This window comes from Dryobates pubescens, chromosome 11 (genome assembly GCF_014839835.1).
Source record: "Dryobates pubescens isolate bDryPub1 chromosome 11, bDryPub1.pri, whole genome shotgun sequence".
Taxonomy (NCBI): domain Eukaryota; kingdom Metazoa; phylum Chordata; class Aves; order Piciformes; family Picidae; genus Dryobates; species Dryobates pubescens.
The window spans coordinates 7746224-7772333 of NC_071622.1; the positions used below are offsets into that span (position 1 = coordinate 7746224).

The window sequence follows — 26110 nt, forward strand, 5'->3', positions numbered from 1 at the left end:
CATCAAAGGAGGGAAAATAAAAATCTAGATAATTTCAGGAGTGGATTGAAATTTCTGTCTTTAATAGCCTCCAGACTGTGAGTGCAGCCAGAGATCTCAAACAGCCCAGTGTAGTCCCTGACTCTTGCTGTGTTTTGTCTTTTTCAATCTGCAAGCTAAATATTATTGTGGGTTTTTCTGTCCTGAGAACTAGTGGTAACTGTTCAGACAGCCATAACACTGTCAAATTAGGCTGCAGGTATGTGGAAGGGGTAATAATGATGGCATAAAATACTTGGCTGCCAGAGAATGCATCAAGAGAAATTTAAAAAAAAATAAATAAAAAGTTGATGAGTCTTTACAATTTAAAACCTTGTTCTTAAAATATTAAAGGTACTGTAGATTTCTGAGTTTCTGAAATATTAACCTGCCGCTGATCTGAAAGCAAAGACTGCCCTGTTTGCCATTGTTTGGCTAATGATGAGCAGGAGTTTTACTGATCTTTTCCACCTTGCTGGGCTGGGTAGGCAAATGCTTTGTTATTGAGCTGTGGCAGTCATTTGTAATGCTTAGTGTAGGGAAGGTGAGCAGACCCTATCTCCTTGCCCTATTCCCCTCCAGGAAGTGTTGGAAAAAATACAGTAGTGGTGCTGTGTTTGCTAGCAGAACATGCACAGCCTTGCATATTAAGGCAGGCACTTAGCCAGCAGCTTTGAATTATTGTACCCTGACATTACCCACTGTAACTTTTAGCACTCTGGGCCCATTACTTTGGCTTCCTGCCCAGTAATGTGCAATTTCCACTTACATAAGAAGATGTAGCTGGAGTAATGACTCCTTGGAGGAGGTGTTTTCTTTTGCAGCAAATCAGCCCAGGGCCAGCAGGTGTAAGTTTATAGACACAGTCCAATAATGGCACCCTGCACTGTTCTCCTCTGCTAATCCAGCAGTAGGTGCAAAGGAACAGATCTGCCTTTGCACGCTTTTCGTTATCCACTGTCTTATCTGCAGAGTCAAGCTCACGTAAACGGCTGTGCAAAGCTCCGTGATTTTCCTGTTTTTCTTCCCCTTTTCTTTTCCAGACACCCTAGAATGCACATCAGAACAGGCCTGATGGATGCCCACCTCTACTGTCTGAAGAAATATGTGGTAGACTTCCTTGTAGAAAACAGGTAAGAAACCAAGCAATACAGAAGATGGTAGCAGGTGTTTGCACTGACATATAGTTCATACCAGTTTTCACAGGAAGGTTTGTTTCACTAAATTGGCTAATGTAAAATAGAAATGTAAAAGAAAAAAGCTGGTTTCAAAATGCTTTAACTGCACTAAAAGAAATGCCAAGGATCATATCTGAGTTTGTTACTCAGACCTTTAAAAAACAAAGAAATCTAGTAAAAGCATGATTGAAAGCTAAAATTTTTGTCTCTCTTACCCAGCTCTTGTTTTCCTAATGTATCTGTGCCTTTTGGCTGCTTATTTCACCAGGGCTCCCCCGTTGTTAGGGCTGTGAAGACACTTCTGACCTTTGATTTCTCCCACCATAATCTGATTGGCCTTTGCAATCACCTTTTCTCTCCCCCTTTACATCCACCACCACTGCAGGTGGGCTATCTCTGTAGCATCCTATGTTTTTAGCTTGTGATGTTCCTCTGTCAAAACTCTGAGACCACCCACTGAGAGTAAGACAAACATCCTTTTATGGAAGTGGAGAAGGATCTTAGCTATAATATTTCATGAAACAGACCAAAAAAACACCCCACCCTGTTTATATTCAAAAAACAAACAAAGGAACACTCCCCCTCACAGTAAGTAGAACAGTTTTGGAATGATGTCCTATTCCCGGATTATCCATAGCACTCTCATGCCCATTACATACATTGAATGCTCCCTGAGTTCTCAAGAGTTTTTCTGTCCTTTCAAGAAGGAAGACAAAACAGCTGACTAGGTGTCGTGTTCATAGTGCTTTTCCTTACCATATAAACTGACATGTGAAAAGACATTGGGGAGATTTGTGGTAGTCTTGACCATACACAAATCTGGTGATCCAGCTGGATGCATGATTGAAGAAGCTCTTCCAGAATAAGGTTCTGTGAGTGAGTTAAAACAGTGGAAAATCTGTGTTAACCTCCAGGGCACTTTCTTGCCATGCATAAGAATAAAGCTTACCCAGTGCTGTGACTGACACGTGGGGGTATTGTACCAGTCATTTTTTGTTACCACTTGTGTATGGGAGAATGTCTGAAAGGTGAGAAAACTTCAGGAGCAGCAAGTTATTTAAAGCTGGAGTAAGCTATTTGTTCAGTGTATTTTAAAAAGCTGATGATAGTTTGGACTTCCCTGTACTTCCCGTGGTAGTGTTTACATCTCTCTTTTGTGATTACACAGCATGTAGAACTTACTTCTTGAGATCCTAGCCATCCAGTTTTGCTGGGATTAGACACTTCTGGAATATCTGACATTTCACACCTTCAGTTCTTGTTTCACTGGTGTTTCATGCTGGCTTAAATTTAGATCATTAGGTTTGTGGGGCAAGAAGAGCCTTTGTCGGATACGCCACAGTGCGCTCGTGACACAGTGAGCCCTTGAAGTGCAAATGGTGGTAACTTCAGCACAAGCCCTATGAGGAGAGACTGAGGGAGCTGGGCTTGCTTAGCCTGGAGAGGAGGAGACTCAGGGGTGACCTTATTGCTCTCTACAACTACCTGAAGGGGGGTTGTAGTGAGGCAGAGGTTGGTCTCTTCTCCCAGGCAGCCAGTACCAGAACAAGAGGACACAGTCTCAGGCTGCGTCAGGGGAGGTTTAGGCTGGAGGTTAGGAGGAAGTTTTACACAGAGAGAGTGATTGCCCATTGGAATGGGCTGCCCAAGGAGGTGGTGGGGTCGCCATCGCTGGGGGTGTTCAGGGCGAGGCTTAACAGGATGCTTGGTTGCATGGTTTAGCTGATTAGGTGGTGTTGGATGATAGGTTGGACACGATGATCTTGAAGGTCTCTTCCAACCTGGTTTATTCTGTTCTATTCTATTCTTATTTCACATCTTCATGCTCTTTCCATTGAAACTGGGGAGATCTTTGGCTTTGCCACTGACAGGATTTTACCTTGTATTAACCAGCAGAGTAAAATTCTTCTCTGAGCTCCTCCAGCTTCTCCCAGGCTGCTCCAGAACAAGTCTGCTGGCTCTTTTCAAGTTTGACCGGTTGGGGTTTTTTTGTCTCCTGTAAGAGAGATCATTTTCTCTCTTCATTATTTTATGAAGCTGTACTTCTTTTCTGTGACACTCCCACAACAAACACAGCGTTACAGCAGCTAGACAGCATTTTTGAGACTCAGTAGGAACATCTGGCATACTAGTGGCCAGGTAGCTGCTTTATTCTTTTGGTTACCCATATGCTGCTTATTCAGTCAATTAACAGTCAGTCAGTCACAAGTACTGTACTTAACTGGAGAATGGGACTTTTACTGTGTGGAATAACTTGGGCTTTCAGGCTTCTGGCATTGGTGGGCATTTGCAGATTGTTTTTCTTCTCTGAGGTAGGGGAGGACAGTGCATACCAAAAGATCTTTCCATGTTTGGCAGCAATACACCAGGACTCCTTAAAGACCCTGTGGAATATTTTTGCCTCAAAAGTCCTGACATCTACATAATTGTTTGGTTTTAAGAATTCTTTTTAATACTTTGTTTTTCAGCCTAGGGAGAATCTACAGTAAGTTTTTTGCCTCTCTGCAGTTCCGTACCAGGACTGGAGAAGCTCAGTTGCCTTGTTTAAGTTGTGTGTGTTTAAAACTAACAGCAGGGACTGAAGTGAACAGTGAAGCTCTTGTATGGTGCCAGGAAGTGCTGACATAGTGTACTTCCTCAATATTACAATATTTACATTGTGTTAATATTTTAACAGCATGGTTTGATGGCAGGCAGAACACCTTTTTTTCATTGTTTGTAGCTCAGTGAAGCATTTACTTCTTTTTTTCTTTCTTTTTTTTTTTCCCTCTCCCAAATTTTATTTTGCCATGCAACAGCAGAAGAGGTCTGGCCCAGCAGTAAAAATTTCAGATCCCTTTTGCAGAAGAAAGTTATGGTTACTCCCAGGTCAAAGAATGACATGAAATCTAATGTGGTTATATATGTGGCATCGGTTGCATGAAATGGGATACAAGTCCAGTGTAGTCCCATCTTAGCTGCAAAGATGTGGCAAGAAAAAGCTCTCCCCAAGTGAAAGCAGTTTGTACTGCACCTGCTCCTGTAAGGCTAAATTGCATTCCTCCACTTTAATTGGATTAATGTCATGTAATTACTAGCAACTAATACAAAAACGAGGGGGGAGGGAAGGAACATCAAATGGCTAAACCTTTGTTTTGTCTGAGTATATGAATCTTGCCTTAGGATTTGGGACAGCTTTGTTACATGACACTTCTGGGAAAAGGCTGAATTTATTGTTCAGCTTCAAAATGATAAAATCTTGGTATCACAACTTTATCAGCTTAGCAACATTGCCTTGCTTTGTGGTACTAGACAGCTCTCTGAATTTTCCTATGCACTTGTTTGCTTTTCTGTGAGGGATTGTTTGGAGTATAATCAGTGCCTGTTTGGCAGCAGTGAGATTCTGCTATGGGAGATGTTCAGAGAGGTCCAAATGCTGTTTGGTACTCTGTAGTTTAGCATGTAGGTCACATTTTTGTGAACTATTTTTAAAGGACTGCATAGTAGACTCTTCTGCCTGAAGTGTTACTGCGCTGTAGCAAAACAATTCTTGACTTTTAAAAAGCAGAGATTGGTGGTGCCTTTGAATAAAAGAAGAAAAGATCAGTTTATTAGAACCCCCTCAAACAGGTATTTAGGGGCAATCATGCCCCTAGGGTTTTTTTTTTAATCTGGGGAATCTGTTTTGGGGGAATTATACTGCTTTCTCTTTCCTCTAGTAGGAGGAACACTTTCATTGTGGCTGTTAAAATCACCACCTCCCTCTGTCTCTCATCGACTAGGTCAGCACTGGATTGCAGTGAAATTGAGCCTTTGAGGGTACATCAGTCCTACCCTGTCTGAATATACCCAGGTCAAACACTCATGGTTCCATAGTGGCTTGGGTAACAGCTGAAGTTCTTGCCCCTAGTAGTTTGTTATTCCTTGCAGCTGGAATTTATACCTTCCCTTGTCTCCATACTCCTGCATCACTGGGGCAGGTTGATTATCTGAATGCTCCTTTATCAGCTCCATTGTACTGGTAGCCTTTGCCCAGGGGTGCCAGCAGGAGCACTCAGAGCTCCACCCTAGAATGGACATCTTCATCTCTGCATCCACAATAGGTACCTGGTGCTGGTGACTTCTGCCTCTGTTCTCATTAGATAAATAAGAGGTCATGGCCCAAACTCATAAGCTGGATTTATCCTGTCTGTACAGGGACCGTGGCCTCAATGTGAACAAGCAGCAACTTGTTTGGGCTGAATTTTCTGCTGATTATAACTGTCCCTGGGGTGATTCTTTTCTGCAAAGACTTTTGATTCTTCCCCAGGTTCCTTTCGGCATCACCAGTTGCTGTCGTTGGTCTTGGTTCGCCGACACCTGCTGAATTGTATCCCATCTTTGCACTGGAGGGAGTTAAAAGTCTGTGTCCAGGCAAAAGCTTTCATTTCCTAAACATTTCCTTTTTCAGAATAGAGTTAACCTGAGGATGTTACAGGTGCTGTGCATTGTGGCGTGGAGAAGACAGGCAAGCACAGGCCATGTGTGTTGCCAGAGCTGCTCTGCCAGCACAGGGCAGGGACAGTTGAAGGTGAACACCTGCACCACATGATGAACTGCACAATATTGCTTTTCTTAAAACGATCATTGCATGAGCTGAGCCAGGAGGCTAGACAGAAGCAGAGGCTGTAGCTGGCTGGGGGCATGGCTCCACCCCACAGCTGGCGTGCCTCACACCCCTGGGGCCCTGGGGTGGCAGCCAGCACAGTAGCCAGTCCCTTTTTTGGCACTCTCCTGAGTGCTAGGTTGGAATCCTGCCTCGCTGCTGCATTCAGGGCAGATGGAAAAAGAGTCCTTATTCCCTTTCCCCTGTGAACTTCATCTGCAGCAGAGGGCAGGATCTAGGCCTGTGTTTTGTGAGCTTGGCGTGTTGCACAGGCATGCGCTGATACATCTTTACTGTGTGCTGACAGTTTGCTTGCTAACAATTCCAGCAAATCCACTAGCAGAAGAAATGTGATCAAAGTGAAGATTCATGGTAGTTTGTATTCTGTGAAATAAGATACCTGATTTGGGGGAAGGAGAATTGGGAGACAGATATAAAGCATTCCCTTTCCCTGTAAAATTTTAATGTGCAAAAACCAAATCTGCTTTGGAACTCTTAAGTGTTGAAGATGTGTCTCTCTATATATATCCTGTGTATATGTTTTAAAGTATACATAATATACATTTATTATATATGTATGCATGAATGGCATTACAAGCCCTATGAGGAGAGGCTGAGGGAGCTGGGGTTGTTTAGCCTAGAGAAGAGGAGGCTCAGGGGAGACCTTACTGCTCTCTACAACTACCTGAAAGGAGGTTGTAGCCAGGTTGGTCTCTTCTCCCAGGCAACCAGTGATAGAACAAGAGGACACAGTCTCAAGCTGCTCGAGGGGAGGCTTAGGCTCAAGGTGGGGAGAAAGTTCTGCACAGAAAAGAGTAATTTACTATTGGAATGTGCTGCCCAGGGAGGTGCTGGAGTCACCATCCCTGGAGGTGTTCAAAAAAGGATTGGACATGGCACTTGAAGCCATGGTTTAGTTAGTTGTGGGGTGTTAGGTGATAGGTTGGACTTGATGATCCTCGAGGTCTTTTCCAGCCTCATTGATTCTATGATTCTATGACAGTCAGTTGTGCAGGTTCTGATGACATTTGTTCTAAGGATATCATCTTGCTCACAGCTTAAACCTGTAGACATGTAGAGGCTGCCATTGTCATCTGTCCTTGAGGTAGACCAGAATATCTGACCAGATTAAGGCAGAATGAAACAAAGCAGTGTGTAGTCCTACTTAATAAGTTATCTCCTAAAAATCATTTTAATCAAATTTCATCAGGGCAGAGCTTGTCATGAATCTGTTAATCAAACCTTAGTTACAGGTTGGGCACACAACGAGCTACATTAACTTTGCAAAGTGAAGCACCTGGCAGTTAGGAAGTACCACATATGAGTCTCCCTGTACCACCTTTTGCTTCTGAGCCACATATTATGGTTCAGTCTCCAGCACATGACTGTATGTTTCCCCCCCATCCCTCCACCCCCGTGACCATTGCTTTGTTTGTTGACTGTGACACACACTGATGGAGATACTGTTCAATGTTGTATCTAAGTTCTGCAGTTCAGGTGAAGGTCACCAGCCTTACTTAATGCTTGCTGTTTAAACCCTGTTCTGAAGGTAAATGCTTTCATTTTGGATTCTTGGTGCTCATCACTGATACTATCATACTCTGCACACATTTCATTAACTGTCTTTTGAACACTTCTATTAGTGAAGCTGCAGTCTTGCCCCATTCTGAAAGGGAAAAACTAAGGCACACAAACTGAAGTTTGAAGCATCCTTAAGTGTGTTGTGTTTCAGCCCTTAATGTTATACAGAGAGCTCTTTACGCTGAAAGAATATTTTCCATTGATGAGAACTGTCACAGGGTGACACTTAGCAAATGAAAGTCACACAATGAGTTGCAACCTGCAGAAATTGTTATGCACTCAGCAGCATGTGTAAACTCCTCTGGCAGAACTGTAAAAAAATAATTGTAAAAATCAGTTTTTCAGGCATCATTAATTTGCTCTAATACTAGCAGTTCTTTTCTCCTCTTACAGCCCTCTGCCTAGTACATTCAACACACATGTTCTAACAAATGAGGCAGGCATTCTTCTGCCTCATTACACAACCTTGATTCATCCCCAGGGCATAGTCCATCTTTACATTGGGTGAAGAAGAGACTGAGGAGAGAGGAAAAGTAGATGAGTGTTTTTAAGGATCATGTCATAATCTGTACACATGACACCTTAATGAAGGCTATCTGAGCCACATAGTTGTAACTTTTCTTAATCTGAATGCCCAAACTGTTACCCTGATGTTCTTCTCTGTGTGAATGTATTTATATGTATGACACACTTAGAATTAATCAATGAAGCTACTGTGACTCTTTTTCATGGAATAGCTGTTAGCAGCATAGATTTATTACCTATCAAGTCAGCCACCAGAGGATGAGATGCTCTGAACTTCAAAGGATATCCATCTCAGCCCTCATAACCTTGGCCTGCAGCATACTCTGTTACTCTGTGGAGTGCACTGCATGATCAGTTCAGTTACTTTGCAGAAAGGGAGAGAGAGAGAATGGAGCATGCCCAATGTAGGAGGACTCAAAAAATTTAGCTGCCAAATAGGTCTCTTCCAGGCATGTGCACTATTTTTTTCAGACTTAGCTTGATGTAGTGTGGGCACTTTTTATGTTTACAAATGTAACACCCTGACGAAAAGACAACCTTGGGCCAAATTGCAAGCGTGGAAGTGCCAGAGCTCTTCAGAGGAGCAGCTGGAATATTTTTAACATGGTCAGAACAAAGGGGTTTTTCCATAATTTTATTCTTGAGAACAGCTGAGACATTTTTGATGAAGCTATCAGGGGAGGGGGGGAAAAAAATCAGCTTGAGGCAAACACCTGGCATGGGTAATTTCAGCCAAAACATTTAAAATTTGGCAAAGTTTGTAGAAAAAGACAAACTTACAATAGGAAATGCAGGGCAGTTTATCTATAGGAATCCCAACTGCACCACCTCTGAAGGTTAGTAATCTCAGTTTTTACGGAGGCAGATGTCACTGTGGGTTCGTTCAGAGGTTATGGCTTCTCTTTCGTGCACCAGAGTGGCAACTGCATGTTCAAACATACGGAGATCTATGGACTTCATTTCAAAGAACAACATCCATGTATCATAAGCAAAGTTAACAGCACATGTCTTCCTCTTACACACTAGAACATTTCACATACTTTTGTGGTGGGGTACTTCCCCACCACCCCTTCCTCCTAAAAGTGAGTTAATGTTATTTTTTTTTTTGCATTTAGTAATATGTTTTGCAATTCCCCATTTTGTCCTGAATCAAGTACTTGGGAACTGTTGGGTGTAGAAGAAGCCACTGCTTCCCCTGCACAGTCACCTGGGAAGTGGGCAGCTGTCTTCGTGGCCAGAAGGAATGATGTGTGGTACTGGAAAGGCAAGAATGATAAACAGCAGCACTGTGGCTACTTGCAAAGGTCTGAGTAAGCATTGTCCTGGGAATGCTGAGTGCTCACATCTTGCTTGCCACCAGGGCAAGCAAGCACTTTCCCCAGAGATCCCTTCTCTCAGATTGCACCCCATGAGAGGCTAAGCTGGAGATAAGGAAACAAATCAGCTCTTTTCCAGTTCTTCTAGCGCTGGAGAGCTGCCTGCCAGAATTTACCAGTAAGGAAACTCTCCTCTGAACTGAGCAAATTTGCTTTATAGCCAAAGTCAGTATGATTTGTTTGCAAAGTTAAACATTGGGGTTTTTTTTGAACTGCTGAAATAAATAAGAGCAAATTGTGTGAGGTCATAGTGCTCTGACTTTCCAAACTGCTTCAGCTGCAATCCCAGAGCAAGCTGTTTTTTCTGAGCTCCCCTCTGCTGTGTCCGGAAAGCCTCAGCTAAGCCAGTACTTGGAGGGGAGAGGAAGGTTTACTCAGTGCTGTGTTCTGAGATCTGTGGCTGTGAGAAGAGCTGCAATGGAGCCCTCCTTCTCCTTCCCAGTAAATGGCAGGGGCAGGATGAGATCTTTGAAAAGTGGAGATGTGAGTGACTGGCTCTGAAGCTCCTGCTTGGATGGCTGTGTGCTATGCTGTACACAAAGGCCCCTGCAGGTTTATATTAAGGTGCTGCCCAGACTAAACCAGTGCATTTTTTCTTTTTCCCCTCTAAATGCCTTTTTATCATTCAGGCTGTCACCTGTGTTTCCTGGCAAGGGCTGCTGGCTGGGGGAGGTCTGGCAGAGTTGAACACCCAGCTTTGGTGGTCTTTGTGTGGCTGCCTGAAAGATGGCTTAAAACAGAACCTGCTCTGTGAATACCTGCGAGTTAACATGTGTCAGCCGTGTGGCTGGAAGGTTTCTCCTTTGCTGTAAAGAGAGATTTTATAATGAATACTTTCCTTATGATTAAAATGGGTAAATAAACAAATAGCTTCTACAGGAAGTATGCTGTATGAAGACAGGGCAAATAGATTGTAGCTTTCCAAACAAGGAAAAAAACACAACACAAACCACTAACAACCAAACCCAAGCCTCTCTTTAGTGCATTTAATCTATTAGAATGTGAAATGGCAATTTATCTTTCCCATTTCCTTTCCTTGTCAAACAAATCCAGCTGTTGGAGCTTTCTCTGTGCCCTACTAGAAATGCCAAGACTTGAACTTTGTTGATGTCCTCCTGCTCCAGAGTATTGTGACCATTATCTTTCCATGGTACTGATCAAGCTCACTCTGAAACCTCAGGGGGGAAAAAAACCAACACCAGTGATACAAACTAGATTTAAACAAATTATGATTTTCAGCACCTCACTTCTGTAAGAAATACAATTCCTATTCCTGTTAGCAGACTACTTGGAACCAGACATGTCCTTGGATGTGCTGAATTGGAGCTGATTAACTTCGTGAATAACTGCAAATCTTTCAGTGAGACCATGGTGGGCCGTGGTGGCCATGTGCCTGAGATACTCGAAGCATGCTTGGTCGCAGCACAGTATTCTGTGCATGCAAGCAGCTCCTAGTGATCTTTCTTTTTTTTTTTCTAAGGTAAATGTTAACATTTTTAGATTTTGTCCTCTAACTGTGATTTCCAGAATCAGATAATAACACTCTGGATTCCCGATGAAAAGTGAACTCGGGGAGAACACGAAGAAGGTCATTCAAATGTCAGTGCAAATATTATACAATCACAGGAAAATTTCGGTAGGGGAAGGCCCTCAAGTCTAACCTCCTGTTCAAATAAGTCTAACTTCTGTGTTGCTCGGGGCTTTTTTTTGAAGTTGAGTTTTGAAAGTCCCCAGGGATGGAGGCTGGACCTTGTCTCAGCACTGTACCACTCACTGAAAAGTTGTTTTCTTTCTGTCCCAATTGGAATTTCCCTTGTTGCAGCTTGTATCTGTTGTCTCTTGCCATTTTACTGTGCACCTCTTGGGAAAAGTCTGGTTATATCACTTGAGTTTTGGTAGTGGAAAACTGTAATCAGATCCCCCTGCAGCCTTCTCTTTTCCAGGCTGAACAAACCCACGTCCCCCAGGTCCTCTCGGTGGCCTCAGCTGGGCTTGCTCTGATCTGATAATAAACATTAAAAATTGTGAACTATTTTTCCCACTGTTTCTTGCAGTTGCAGTTTCCCTGGGTAGCCTTCAGTCAAACTGACACTGGTCTTCAAGTGAGATGCAGATTTTGAACCAAGGAGGAATGTTTACTCTTTTATGCATCTGTGTGCACGTTCCCTTCTCTTAAACCATTGCCACTTGGACAGTATCATCCTAAACACTCTTTCATCAGTGCAGTGCATTTTCTTCCACACAGCACTACGTGCATGTAAGATAATACTTGAGGTGAAATTTTTGTCATACCTTGCAGGCCATCTTCCTTGTGAGGATACAATCCTTGTATGTGGTATCATGGAGTGAAAAACATCATTTTCCTGTATTTTCTGTCCAACTGATTTGATTGTACAACTTGCAAGAAGTTTCAAGATTATTTTCTTTCTTCCCCTCCCTGGTTTGCTTCTAATCTCTCTTCTTTCACACCACCTCAGTCACTGACTGATCCTTCTGAAATGCTGTGATCCCTTTTACTCACAAGTTCAGTTTCTGGAAAAGAGAGGAAAACAGTGTTTGTTTCCCTGCTATTCCATTTCTTGTAGTTTCTCTGGGCCTTAGCCAGCCAAATGAAATATGAACAGTAATAAAGATGTCTGTAGCTTTGTTCCCATCTTCATTATTGCATTGAATTATCATGATGGGGAGGCTTTTAACTTCCTGCAAAGGGAAAATAAATGATGATGATAGGGCACACATGCCTGAGTAGAGTTGCTAAGAGATACCTTCATTAAGTCAGTGAATCATCAGTCAATCAATAACAATATTTCTGAGCTTCATTTTGAATGTGATAAGTAGCTAGAGTATGAGATAAGGGCTGATCTTAGAACATAGTCTTGGTGCAAAGGAGTGATAGCAGCTTAAACAGATGCAGGACAGTCTATGGGAAATGATGAGTGCTATGTAGTTAAGTTCCTGGTTTTGAAGAAGTCAAAGAGCTGCATGGGGAAGGGGAGTGACATTTCCCTAAATCAGAGATGCAGAGATGAGCTGTAACAGATACAGCGCTTTACACCAAACTTTTCCAGATTAATTCCACCTGGAAAGAACATTAGTAATATAAGTAGGCTCATAAAGAGATGGAGATAGAATTCACTGGCAAAAAAGCTTCATCATCTTAAAGTTCTTTAGGAAAGGATAAAGTGACCCAAAACCAAACGAACCATTTAGTCTTCTTACAGGGTAGAAGACGATGTTGCAAATGCTACAGTGGAGAGAACAGAAGTGTTGTCCTAGAGGAAGGAATGGAGCAAGGATTTGTAATCAACAGTGAGGATTGGAATGAAGGTAGATTGTTGGGAGGAAGAGTGTAGAAATGGGACTTGGACAGATGGAATCAGGACTGAAGTACACACCAGAGCTTTCAGTTTATCTCCCAGGCTGCTGAAAGAATGAGCATGTTAAGTCAAACCAAGTATGGGTCCAATTGGTTGCAGACCACTGAACACAGCATCTGCATGGAGAAACAGCAAAGTGATGTGGACATCTACAATGCCTTTAATGTAGCCTCAGTGGAGTGGGGTGAAGGAGCTTACTCATGTGAAGCTACAGCAGTGTCTTCATTTTTGGCACATTTTATGCAGTCATCTGAACCATTAAAATCTATAGAAATAGATATTTGGGCATCTTAAGTTTAAATAGTTCATCCACTTCATTGGATGTTAACTTTCTTAAATGCATCCTCTGAGTCTGTTTGTTTAGGCACATTGTCAGAATGCCTCTGTTCAGTGTGCTTTGCAGGAAAGGAGCCTAATTTCAAAGGCATTTAGAAAAAAAAGTTAGTAACTCAGACAGATGGCTGCAAAGGCGGAGGTGGGAGAGAATGGGGAAAGATGAGTTCTGGCAAGGAGTCGCGTTCGGTGCAGGTGCGCTGGTTTCAGAAGAATGGGATGCTGTCTGGGAGTGAATGAGATCCATTCCTCAGCAGCGTGTACAACCTGCCAAACACCCTGGGTGGCCTCTGACAGCCTCAGAGACTTTTTGGTCAGAGAGAAGTTCTAAAAATGTCCAAACTTGCTGGCATTCCCATGCAAAAGCTGTATTAGTTGGGAGCTGTGGAGTGTTCCTGGCTGTTTGGCAAGTGGGCAGAGTTAAAGGTTACTGAGATGACCTAAGCTGAGTGCATGCACATTTTCAAAGGGCTGGAGTATGTAATTGAGGAGTTTTAATTTCTGTGGTCAATTTTTCAGAAAGCTGCCTTGTTTCCCAAAGGGTTTTTTGGCAGAAATGGAAGTTAGATCGCTGCTCCTTTAAGTGCATCCAGACTTGGTGGAACTTGAGAACAGCTTTTTATGTGGTTTTCATCCATACCATCCCTTCCATACTTTGATCTGGATCCTCTCTGTGTTATGCTGTCTATGGCTGTCGCTTGCATGTTGTCTGCTCTTTCCCTGCATGGTCCAGAACGAAGGGGTTTCTGTGGTCATCCTGCAGTTTTTGGGAAGTCATCCCTAAGCTTGAGCCTGCAAAGCAAAGCTGTGCAGTTACCTTGTCTTGCACAGTCTTGGTTTGGAAATACTGTCACACACTCTTTTACGAATGTTGGGAGTAAGTTGCTGTCAGACTTGAAGGTTATGGTTAGAAAACCCTGTGGAAAGATAAATGAAGCACAAGTTCAGTCATGTGAAGTTACCTTTTAGTAGAACATTTCTCAATTTCCTTCCCTTCTCCCTAGGCTCTTAACTCCAAAAATAATAACAGACACTGACAAATAAGTAATTAATATGAAATTGGGAAGGATAAGTTTGCTCTTTTTGTGATAGCCGTTTTGAGACTGGAACAGGACAAATGGAAGGTAGCAAGAGCTAACATCTGTTTGGTGCTATGATTAGTGTTGCAGGTTATTGAGTTAGGCACAAGTAATTGGCTGGTAGTTTATTGGCTTGCCTGGTTACTTTGGAATTCTCCTTTGTTATAATTGGTCTTGGGTACACCAAACAAAGGCTGAAAGATTATTGTGAGATACAAGGACAGAATTAGCCTTTTGCGGGTATGTGGCACACCCCTATAAATTTATCATTTGATGTTTTTCCCTTTTGTATGTAGCCTTTCTCTGCTTTCTCCACATTCTTAGCATGTCTCAGAAATTCCAGCATTTTCAGCAGTGAATCAGTGAGAAGAAGGGGGAAAGGCCTGTAATTGCTTTTTCCATTGTGCTTGTTAAAACCGCATTGTGGGAAATGGACCCAAACACTGTCTTTTAAGTGGTGTTGAGTCTGAGGCAGGTGGTATTAACTCAGGACTGCATTAACTCTTTTCAAATCTCTTTCCTGTTTCCTTGAGGAAACATGCCTGGTGTATGTATGTGGCAAGGGCTGTTTGCCTGCCTCTTGCATTGACATTTTAATTTGGTCCATGATATAAATATCATTTCCCTAATCCCCCTTGCCCTGACCCTGTTTTGTCTTTTCTTCAAAGTGAGTTGACTTTTTTTTTTCCCCCCTCCTTTAAGGAGGGGGGAGGAGATGGGAATGGTGGCTGGCTGCTCTAGTTTGGAGCATTAAATGCTTGGGGGGAAAAAAAAAAAAATCTCAGAGTAACTGTTGTTTCTTTCTTTGTATTCACATGGAAATTTTTAATCTCCATCAAAGGATCAGGAGAAAATAACGTTGAGATTCAACAAGAGAGCTCCCAGCTTACATGGAATTTTTAAATGTTATTTGGCTTTATCCTTTAAGCGATGAGAACCATGAACTATGTACCTACAGGGTTCAGAATTAACTTTTCTCTTTCTTCCAACACACCCTTCTTTCCCCCCCCCCCCAGCCCCCCCACCTCCCTCTCTTTCTCTTACATCTTTATTGTTCTGCATAAACACGCAACTTCTTTTCAGCCAAAACTGTAAGTGCCTTAGGATTTGTTTAGTTGTGTTTATATATACATTTCTAATGTTAATTATGAGCACCAGTCTGAAACACAGCCTCTTCTTCTCAAAACCTTCTTCTTTTGATGTGATCTGAAGAATCTCTCATGAAGGCCGTGGAGTGAAGATCAGAACCCGAGCCACTGTATGCTTGTATAGTTGTGCAAGAGCTAACATTATCCTCTTAAAAAAAAAAAAAGGTTAAAGTAGGTTATAAAAGGGATAATAATTTGCTTGTTTGTAGTGGGGAATCACAAACACTGTCTGCACCTGTAGATGTAGCTGATTGTGCTGATAATGATAGCAAGGGAGACCCCCTGCAACCGGCCTATGGAGAGTAACAGCAGATTTCACAGGTGGGTGCTGACAGCAATGGTAGATTTCATGCTTCATCACAGATTAATAAAACAAGGAGGATATTAAAATGCTAATACTCATTAATACTGTTTTATGGTGTTTAACATTAAACATGGAAAATGAAAATGAATGACAGCCGGTAAATGGAACTGACAGTTGAGCTCAGGGTGTCTGAAGCTGGTGAGAACTAGCTGTAGGAAATAAAGGCTGTGGATGCTCCCATTCCTGCTGTGGATCAAGCCAAACAGCACCTCCTGGTACCTAGATTTTTGCAAGATCACCTAAACTTAGACATAAATAGACTTTTCTATTACTGTAAAATACTTTATGAGATTTTTTTTCTTCACTAGCATTGGTCAGAGCCATCATTTTCCATGTCATATGAAAGACAGAGTCTCCAACAGTACCTATGTCTGAGAGCAGAAATCACAGCCCATTGAAGCATCATTGTGAAATGCAGGGTTTTTATTTTGATTTTAAGGGGTGCACATTTGTTATGTTCCCCAAAACTCTTCTTGTGTTCCCGTTGGCTCCTTTGTTCTCTGTTTCTTGCTGAAGTTTCAGTAAGCTTCCCTTGATCCTAGGGTGAGTTGTACTTCAGCAACAGGAAAAGATTGTCCCTCTGTGGGCCATAACATACATAATGTAATGCAGTATAATATAAAATACATAAATACAAACTGAAGACTTCTGTAGTGCTGACTATTCTAATTTTATTTGTGCTCAAAACTCACTGAAAACTTCGGTGTAGCTGTGTTTAAATAAGAAACTTTAAAATCTAGGGTGTTTTCACCTATTGTTCTTCACAAATGAATACTTGAATGTAGCATGAACCTTACCTGTGCCTTTACTGTCATGCAAAAATCCCAGGAACACAGGAGGGACATCGTAGTGCACAGAGACCAGGGATAAAGGAATCCTAAAGGCATGACACTTATGTCTCTCTGGTAACAATAGTACTCGGTCAGATTACAGTTATCTGACCGAGTGCCCATTTTTGTATCTCAGAGTTGTGGGTTTTAAATACAATTAATCTTGGATATTCTCATCTAGGTCTGAGTTTGCAGCCTGCATAGCTAATGTAGTGACTGGTGTGCGCTCTGACCTTTTAGGTACATTTAATATAGACTTTTCCAGGGGGTTCTTTTGCTTCTAAAAGTTCCATTTGCTCTTGAATTCCCAGCGGTTTCTTGCATGTGCACCATGAATTTCAATTGCCTGGTTGTCTTCATTTCCCCCACATATGCACTGTCTCTTGCCAACATCCCTCTTTGTTGTGACCTCCCATGTGAATGGCAGATTCCATCCCAGAGATAGTTCTTCTTTTTTACATGCTTCAAATGTGATCTGTATGGGTTCCTTTCAAAATTGCTGCCATTTCCTTGTTGTTTCCAGGGGGCTAAAGCCACATAAGGTGCTTCAGGGATTAGTTGTCCCCCTTCCTTTACAGGCAGCAGTTTAATTGGCGCTTTCAGTATTTGGTGGTTTGTTTGAAAACCTACTGCTTTCTGTCAAGGTGAAAACAGACAGGTGTAACTTCAGAAATCAAATTTTAAGGTGTGGAAAGGTAAAGAAAATGAAAGATAATGAAAAGTAATGCTCTGGACTTTATGAATACATGCTTAATTTAGCAAATGTTTCTCAAAAGCAGTGTCCTTTTTACCCTCTCTACTGTATGGATTTTGCTGTGAGGCGTCCGAGCACAGTCAGTATTGAATTTCTGCCAAAATGGTGTGCCTTCCTCTCTTTCCATCCACCTTCCACTTTCTTTCTCCTGGCTATAGTAGATTTTTCTTGATGTTGATCTCATTGAGTATTTCATTCTTACTTCTTGGTGCTAAAGAAAATAGCAAGCTTGGAAACCAGGGGGATGCCAAGTTTTGAAAGCTGAACAGAATAAAAAAAAGACTGCTTTCTTCAGCATATACAGACTTACACTTATTTCTTCTTAATATAGGCACTTTTTTAACACACTAGACCAGAAACCTTTTTTGGTTTGTTTTCTCTGCAATCTAGGTTACAGGCTAGTTGGTTCTTCCAAACTCCTGCTAATTTTTTTTTTCTCTCTTGATGAAGGGTCTTCAGTCCTATCCTTCCTTTGATTTAAATTCCTTTCCTAGTCCAAGACAGATGTTTGGTTTCCCTTGCTGTTGACAGTCAAATAATATTCTCACACTATCACTTTGTATATCCCCATTTGCAAGATCTATCACCAACAAAAAAAAAAAAATCCCAATTTTTTGTCACTGAGTACCTTAGTGTGTATTTCTTAATAACTTCCAAAGGCAAATTCCTTTAGTGTTGCATATAAATTGCTTAAACAGCAAGCAAAGGGAAACCTTCCTGGTTTTCCTTTTCCAGTAAGAAGGGTGTGTTTCTGAGTCACATCTTATGGATTTACTCCACCTTTGCTGAAGGAATGTGGCTAGCACTTCAGAGAATTTGAGGAAAGCTTCAGGAGTTTGGCCAAGAGAGAGTAAACCATCAAAAAACCAGGCAAAACCTTGTCTTCTCCCTTTCCACTACTTTCATTTCCTACCATGTTGTGTTGTCCTCTGCATCAGAGTATTTAAGGCTGCCAAATACTTGGATATTTTATAGGTAATATATCTTATAAATGCCATGGCCAGCCTCTGAGGGAAACACAGGATTGTCGGTTTTGGATGGAGTATAAAACCCAAGCAGGAAATCATTGCTGAATGGCACAGCTGCAGGCAAATATTGTAAGCTAGTAAACTGCCCATCTGCACAGCCACACGTGTGTCAGAGCACAGGGCCAGGGTGGCCATGGCAGAGCGCGCCTGTAAGTGGTTAGCAGGGAGAAATTTGGTGATTAAAGAATGAAGTGTTTTGCTTCGTTAGTTCCTGAAATACAGCTATCTGAAGGTGGTTATAATCTTCTTTTCGAGAAGGGGGAGAGACTGAGAGCGAGAGATTTTCCTTGTCTGTAATGAAAACTAAAAGCAGGATTTCAGATCTGGGAGAGATCAGATCATCCTGCTGCAGGACAAAGGTGGCGACACAACCTGCAGTTGAGGACTGAAGGAAATGTTTGTCAAGAAAATGGAAAATATTTGTTTGTGGGGCTGAACTGGCAGTCACATATCAATCTCTCCATCAAAGCTAGGGACAGGAAGGAGTGTTTTGATCCTTAGGTCTCCTCCACTATCACTGACCTGAAAAGGAGCCTGGGCACATTATGAGCTGCGTGTTTGCTAAATCTTGAACTGTTTAAGATCCCCCTTTGCTAGAGATTTTGCCAACCAAAATCCCTTTTGGGATGCTTATTCTAGTACTTTCCTTTTTAAATTTAACCTATAGTTAGTTCTGAGTTTTCTGTCTTCCATTCTAATTAAATCCTCTCTCTTTGTGGGTTATCATTTGTTGAGTTCCTCTAGCCAAGCTCTCTCTCCCAGTTCTTTCTCTGAAGCTTAGCGCTTCCTCTTCTTTGTGCCAAGCTGGAGTTCATTTTCTGTGTGATTTTCCCAAGTGCTACTTTAAATAATCCACAATTTGGTTACTAAATGCAGATTGTTAAAATAATGAAACAACAACAAAGCTCTTTTAAAACTGCCTCTTGTGCACTCCAGCTGTAAAAGCTACTGATTGGGGATTTTTTTCCCAAACACTTTATTGAAAAATAAAATTATCTTTTAATAGTCAAAATTAAATTACCAGGGTTATGATCCCATTGTGCAGTAAACTTTCTATTGTCTATTGGGGAGAGATTTTTCTTGATTCATTGTAAAGTATAATCAATGCAAGAGGAAAGATAATCTAGCGATCAGCGTCCTTGTTTAAGATACAGGTGGCTTGAATTCAAGGCTCTGCTTTATCAGAAACCCTTCAGGTGATTCCTTTGCCGCCTAATGTTGGGGTGTCAAAACTTATATGAGTTGAAATATGTACACAGAGGAGGGTGTATTACCAGCTGAAGCCTTTGGAAGGGTTTGTATTCATTTATGTACTTGGGATCTGGACACTCAAAGAGTGTGAAACTCTTGGGACCTAAATTGTTAAAATGTGCTGATTTCTTTTGGTTGAAGGACCCAGTCTTTAAAATGTTCTTGATGTTTCATGTGAGCAGGAAGCCATCATTAGGGTCTGTGTCATTTTCACTTAAGCATCTGATATTTCATATATTCTTGTCCTTGAGCATTTCCATATTTTCATCCCAAAGAAAAGGAGCTGCTTTGATTTTTCCTCTCTAAGCCCTTTATTGTCTTTTCCTGTCAGTTGGTGCCATCTTTTAAGGCACACAAGTGGATTTCAGTTGTCGTCATTACAATGTCTCAGTACTTTGCACATTCCATCTGCACACAAGCAGCAGCTGCAGGGCGCCGCCGTATTACATTAGAGGCATCTTTGTTGAAATGTAGGAAAATCAGTTCTGAAAATGAAGCTATTTCCTTATTTTGACTCTTCCTTTGTGTTTTTGTGCATTAAGGAAGCACTTGACTGGCGGACAGTGTCTTAAGGCCAGGTGTTTTGGAGTACCTGACATTTTGATTCATCCTAATGAGAAATGTGCAAAATGTCTGATACACAAAGGAAGTGAAGACATTTAAATTTTAGCATTCATGAACTTCGTGTGTGCATCTCCTTCCTCAGGACAATCACGTCTCTCCGGAGTGAACTGATTCCACATCTGGTTAGGAGACAGTTCTCTTCTCCCGCATCCTTGCAGCCAGGACTAGACAACAAAGAAGAGGACCAAAAGAAGAAAGAACAAGCCTCTCAAGGTCAGTATAAGTATGAAAGATGTAATAAAGGTCTTAGAGCTTGTATGCTACAGCTGAATTACTAGGTAAAGTCCAGAATTACCCTGAAACAATAATGTAAGGATTTGGGCCTTTTCTCTTATACTTCACAACAGCAAAGACTCTAGTAGATTCCTTTTTCAAAGAGTATTTTGTATTATGTAAGTACTTTCAGCCTCCCTTATGTGGGTATAAATCAAAAAGCAAATCGGGTGCCCCGTGTGCTTTCTTCTTGAATACAATATGGGTAAATGCACTTCTGAAAATGTAATTTTAGGAGGGAGGTCCTAAAATTGCCTAGGGCAGCAGACTGAGCTTTAACCACCCTGCACTGGGAACTGGACAGGATCTCAAATCTTGGGATTTATTTTTAGCATTTCCGCTGTCTCCTTGTGTGACCTTGGGCAAAACACTGCATCTGTCCTGATCCCTTGATTCCCACCTGCAGAATAAAAATAAGCACTTACTCACTACAAGTGATAAAATCTGGTAATGATTGCTAAGTACCTCTCCATTCAGATGATGTGAGGCAAAGATTTCCCTTCACCAACAGTATTTTAATAGTATTCCTCTTCAGAAAGTATTTCATTAAATCCTAACTTCATGCATGTGTGTGTTCTCCAGACATTTATAGTTTCATAAAGGAAGATAATAGCTTGCTGAAACCTGCTCCAGATAACTCTTGTTGGAATGATCATAGAGGAGATATGAATGAAACTCTCCATGAAGGAAAAGTGCGCTGCTACGTCCATATCATGAAAGAGGGACTCTGCTACCGAGTGAATACTCTGGGCTTGTACATTGAAGCTAACCGACAGGTGAGAGAAATGCAGAACTGCTCTGTAGCAATGCAGCAGTAGCTCATGGGACATTTTAGCCTCCAGGAGTGGCTCCCTACAATACAGCTGAGGAGCGTGTGGGAATTGAAACAGTGCCACGTTATCTGCACACATTACCCTGCTGGTTGCTGGATCGGGACGTGAGGCCAGGAAACCGTTCTGTCACTAATTTCCTCCGTAGCTTTGATTTAGCTAAGAAACCCTCACTCCACGCACTCCTCTGGGGTTTGGTGGTGGCAAGATCTGCAGCCAAAGAGCCAAGAAGTGTGGAAAATAAGGCTGGAAGTAGCTTTGATAGCTCATCTAATCGCTATCTTCCGTGTCCTAAAGGCAAGATCAGTTCTGACTGGACTCTTCCTAACAGATGTTTATCTGAGTTATAATGACAAAGGTTATTAATGATTTGCAGGAAGACTTAAACCACTCATACACTCAAATTGCCTTATGCTTTCCATTATGAAAGTTATTTTATGAACAGGTTTCACTACTGTGGTGCTCCAGGTTAAGACAGAAGTGAAATGTTGATCTGCTTCAGCTTTCACTTTCACAGTACTGACAATTCATAAAATGCAAGATCACAGAGCAGGATTACAGAAATCTTGTACTAGCTAATGAGCTGATGATTAAAAGCTTTTAATATGGGTTTTGTTGGGGTTTGTGTTTTTTTTTTTACTGCACTGGCTGATGTAATGTACAAGTTGTTGCTTCACTCTGCTAGGGATGAACTTCATTGCTTCAGGAGTGGACAGCTTTGGGGAAGGACTATTTAGAAGGGCTTGTAGCGATAGGACGAGGGGCACTGGTTTTAAACTGAGGCAGGGTAGGTTTAGGTTAGGCATGAGAAAGAGATTTACAATGAGAGTGGTAAAATACTGGAATGGGTTGCCCAGGGATGTGATTGAGGCCCTGTCCCTGAAGACATTCAAGATCAGACTTAGTATCATAGTATCAGTGAGGGTTGGAAGGGACCACAAGGATCATCTAGTTCCAACCCCCCTGCCATGGGCAGGGACACCTCACACTAGATCAGGCTGGCCAGAGCCTCGTCCAGCCTGGTCTTAAACACCTCCAGGGACGGCGCCCCAACCACCTCCCTGGACAACCCATTCCAGGGCCTCACCACTCTCATGGTGAAGAACTTCCTCCTCACATCCAGCCTGAATCTCCCCACCTCCAGCTTCATTCCATTACTTGATGTGGCCCTGGGCAGCCTGATCTAGTTGGTGTCCCTGCTTACTGCAGGGAGGTTGGACAAGATGACCTTTAAGGATCCCTTCCAAACCAATGCAATCTGTGAATCTGAATCTGTTTCCTCTAGTTTTGAAAGACCAATAAGCTGTGTAGTAGGCAAAGACTTAAAATTTCTGGGAAAGGTGCTAGGAGAGCGATAAAGTTGTATTGGGACCCCTGGAAGTGATTGTTGCTTTGCCTTTGCTCTCAGACTGAGCTGCTTTCATTTTTTATAGCAGACTGAGTTCACAACTGGGGCTCTTTCTCCGTGGTGCCTGTAAAGGAGCATAGAAATAAAGAGATTTGCTTTGCAGTTAAGAACACAAGGGAAAGAGGAGGAAGGCAGCATTGCTGTCAGAAAGGGAAAGCTTTCCCTAGGAATATCTGGAACAAGTGTGCCCAAAGGGTTAAAGGAGAGCACCGCTTGCTAGGGGAAGTGTGCGTGTACATTTGGCAGCAGCTACTTCAGGAAAAGGTATTGAGTTAAGCCAGTCAGACTCCATGTGGTTGGGGCTTTTTTTTTGTGTTGTTTTTTGTTGTTTTTTTGGTGTGTTTTCTTTTTTAACCTAAATATTCTACATTTTGGTCAGTTCAGGAAATGTGTTTGCTCCTGGGTGGTACATAGAATTAGTGTTTTGAAATCACATTGGGGCCTTCAACATTGGAAAGGATTTTCTTTGAATTTTTAACTTTTCCAGAATGGTAACATTTTGAAGGAAACTATGTGGAGGTAAAACATAAAATGGAGCTTAATGAGGGGTTGTGAGAAAGGAATTCCTTTTTTTCAGTGCCACTGCATTTTGTTTCTTTTGCTAATCCTCATAAAATATACACATTTACTTTTATCAGCCCTTTTTTTTAACCTTTTTATGTTGGTCACTAAGGGAAATTTTTGGTATATTGTTCCCTCCTATCTTGGTCTTCACAGACCAGATTCTGATTCTCTGATTGCAAAGCCAGGACCTGTGTCTTTGCTGTCCAAGTGGACAGACTCCCAGAGCAGTAGCAGTCCACTCCAGTAGCTGTGAGAAGGAATGGCATCCTAACCCATTGCCCTTCTGGTGAGGAAACACTTTACTCACATCATTTCACTTCCAGCTGGGTTTCTGGATGCCTGCAGCCTGTGTGTGGGCAGGTGGGTTCAGGAGGGAGTTATCTTCAATAGCAGGAAATAGTTTCTTTGTAAGATGAATTAAATCCAAACACATCTTAAACCTTCCCTTGACCCAGGCACTCCCTCTGACTCCTGCCCCCTATCTAACCTTCCTTTTCAGAGCAAAATGCTTGAGCTGGTGGCTTTCTTGGGTCACCCCTCAGGCTGCTCTACTATTGACTGATTCTAATAAGGACTTTGCTATGGCCAGTGAGATCCTTTATTTATTTCACTACCCCACCTTTCCACTGAAGAGGGCAAGAGCCTCTCCTTGTTTCTCTCCCACAGAGCAGCACTGGGCAGTAGGAATCTTTCCAGCCTATGCGGTAGGTACCCTTTGGGGTGTGTTCCTCTCCTGGATCTGTTGTGGCTGGTCAGCTGCGTGTCAGGTGAGGACAACATCCCTCCACTTAGCAAGCATCATCCAGGCAGATTGGCCTAGTTCATGGTTTCCTGGTAAGCTGGAGGTTTTCTGTAGTGCCCACACCTTAGAATGAAGGATCTAACCTACTCTTGACTTTTGAAAAACAAAGGAAGCACGAGTCCTGGTGGTAAGGACCATCTTCAAAATGTGAAGAGCTACAAATGTGGAAATGTATACTGTGAACAACAGGCAGACTGAAATGATGGCTTACAGGTGTGAGCTCATCTGAGCTCATCTGCCTGGTCTGAATGAAGCATCAACTGTGAAAATTCCTATCACATGAAAAGCAGCACTATATCCATCCTTGCATGCTGGAAGGGAAACAGGATGGTCATATGAACATCCAAACAATTTCCTGCCAGTATCTTCTCATTTGAGATCTTGAGATTTATTTTTTTTCTGATCTCATCCCAACTACTTCTGATCTGTGGGATCTGCTTCTTGAGGTTCACTCCCTACCCATCAAATCTTGTTATCCCAGCTTTCTAAGGAAGTTGCTTTACACAACTGTGCTATATGGCAGCTCCTTCGTAGCAGCTTTGGAAACTGCTGGCAACTCTCAGCCAAATTTAACAGAGCAATGGAGATGACAAAGATAAACTTTCCTAAGAGTTTTGTAAAAATAGGTGCCTGGGTAAAGGAAAGACAGATATAATGAGTGCCACTTTCTGCCCTCAGGCAAACCCAGTTAAGCCATCCCTGAGTTGAGGCTCCAGTTGATCTCCCAGGTGGACAGCCAGTGCATCCATCCTTGCAGACCAAATGCACATGTGGAGCTCCACACCAGTCCCAGCACACTCTGCCTCTCGCTCAGGTACACAATGTGCCAGAGCAGAGACCACTTAGCCCTCATGCATCACCTTGCTGACTTCTCTGTCTTCCATGTTACTTTGACTTGGTCCTGCCAACATGCATTGTACATTGCATGACTGATGCAGGTAACTCTGTACAGCACTGTGTGCATTGCTGCAAGAGCCTCACCTCCACTGAAATCCCCATCCCTTCTGTCATCACTTCTTGTGTGGTGTGTGACCTTGGCCCCAGCCGACGCCAGGACATGCAGAATGCCTCAGGCTGCTCTTTCACCCAGAAAAGGAGAAATAATGGAGTGTTATCCTTCTACAAGACTGGCTCCCCTTTCTTTTCAGGATGCAGTTCAGAATTGCTCTCTGTGGATTAGTTCTTGGGCCATGTCTTTCTCTGTTACCATCACTACTTTGTCTTATTATCTAATACTTGCCTCTCTCTGTCAAGAGCCTTTTCGTTTGCATCTTTCTACCATCTGGAATGGCTACCTGATCAACTTCAGTTTCTTGCTCCTTAAACATCTGAAATACTTTCTTGTTGCCTGTACTTCAGCATGCTGCCTCACTGAGTGGGCTGAATATAGTCATCTTTTTATGCTAGTTAACTGGTTTGTATTTGATATTACTTGCTTCACCCTCTTGCATTAAGTGAATTATGTGAAACATTGAACTGCATTTGAAATGGCAGGTGCTGGACACTGTTCAGAATGTCACTGTGTTCAGCTGTAGCCAGCCTGCTTGCTGTGGATGATCCACTGCTTCTCCACAGGTGGTGAGCTGTCTCCTTTACAAAAGAGGAAGATGATAAATTACACATATCTGGTTGCAGATTTAAAAAGCAGGAACCTGCATTTTCCTTTTAAGTTAAAATGTTTATGGTTGACACACCAGTGCAATGGAAACCAAAACCATCTTTGAGCTGTTTGTGTAACATGCTGGTACAGCACTGTCACATTAACTTGTGCTGTGGGTTTTCCTATCCAGGTTCCCAAGCTGTTGCTTAATCTGGGTCTGGAAGAGCCACTGGTTCATGCATCTGCACAGATCACTGACAGAAGCATGGTAAGTGTCCCTTTTCCCTGTCTCTGCTCTTTCAATACAGTCTGTACACCTTTTGCTTCAAGAACTGTGTCCTAAAATTCAGTCCTGTTGTTGGAAGTGAAGCTGAGTTCTGAAGTGTGGAGTAAAAATCTAGGTGGTGTAGCCCAGAGATTCTTTGCTGGCTCACCTATGGGTTCCTGCCCTTTTAGTCTCAATTTTTAAATGTTTGGTCAAAATTCTATCTTACCTCCCCGTCAGACACTGCAGTCTCTTGATCCCTAACAGCAGTTCATGGT

At 42.3% G+C, this 26110-nt stretch overlaps 1 protein-coding gene across 2 annotated transcripts in view; it reads left to right on the forward strand.

Annotated features, from left to right (window-relative positions):
• EIF2B3 (eukaryotic translation initiation factor 2B subunit gamma) overlaps window positions 1–26110 on the forward strand; it is a 108067-nt gene that overhangs the window by 52500 nt on the left and 29457 nt on the right. For both annotated transcript variants that reach the window (XR_008462444.1, XM_009901965.2), the window contains exons 5-8: window positions 1062–1151; window positions 20173–20303; window positions 20946–21139; window positions 25758–25835. Coding sequence is in view for 1 of the 2 variants with exons in the window: in XM_009901965.2 (XP_009900267.2) it covers window positions 1062–1151; window positions 20173–20303; window positions 20946–21139; window positions 25758–25835 (493 nt within the window). In the remaining variant the exon portion in view is untranslated. The remainder of the gene's footprint in view (window positions 1–1061; window positions 1152–20172; window positions 20304–20945; window positions 21140–25757; window positions 25836–26110) is intronic.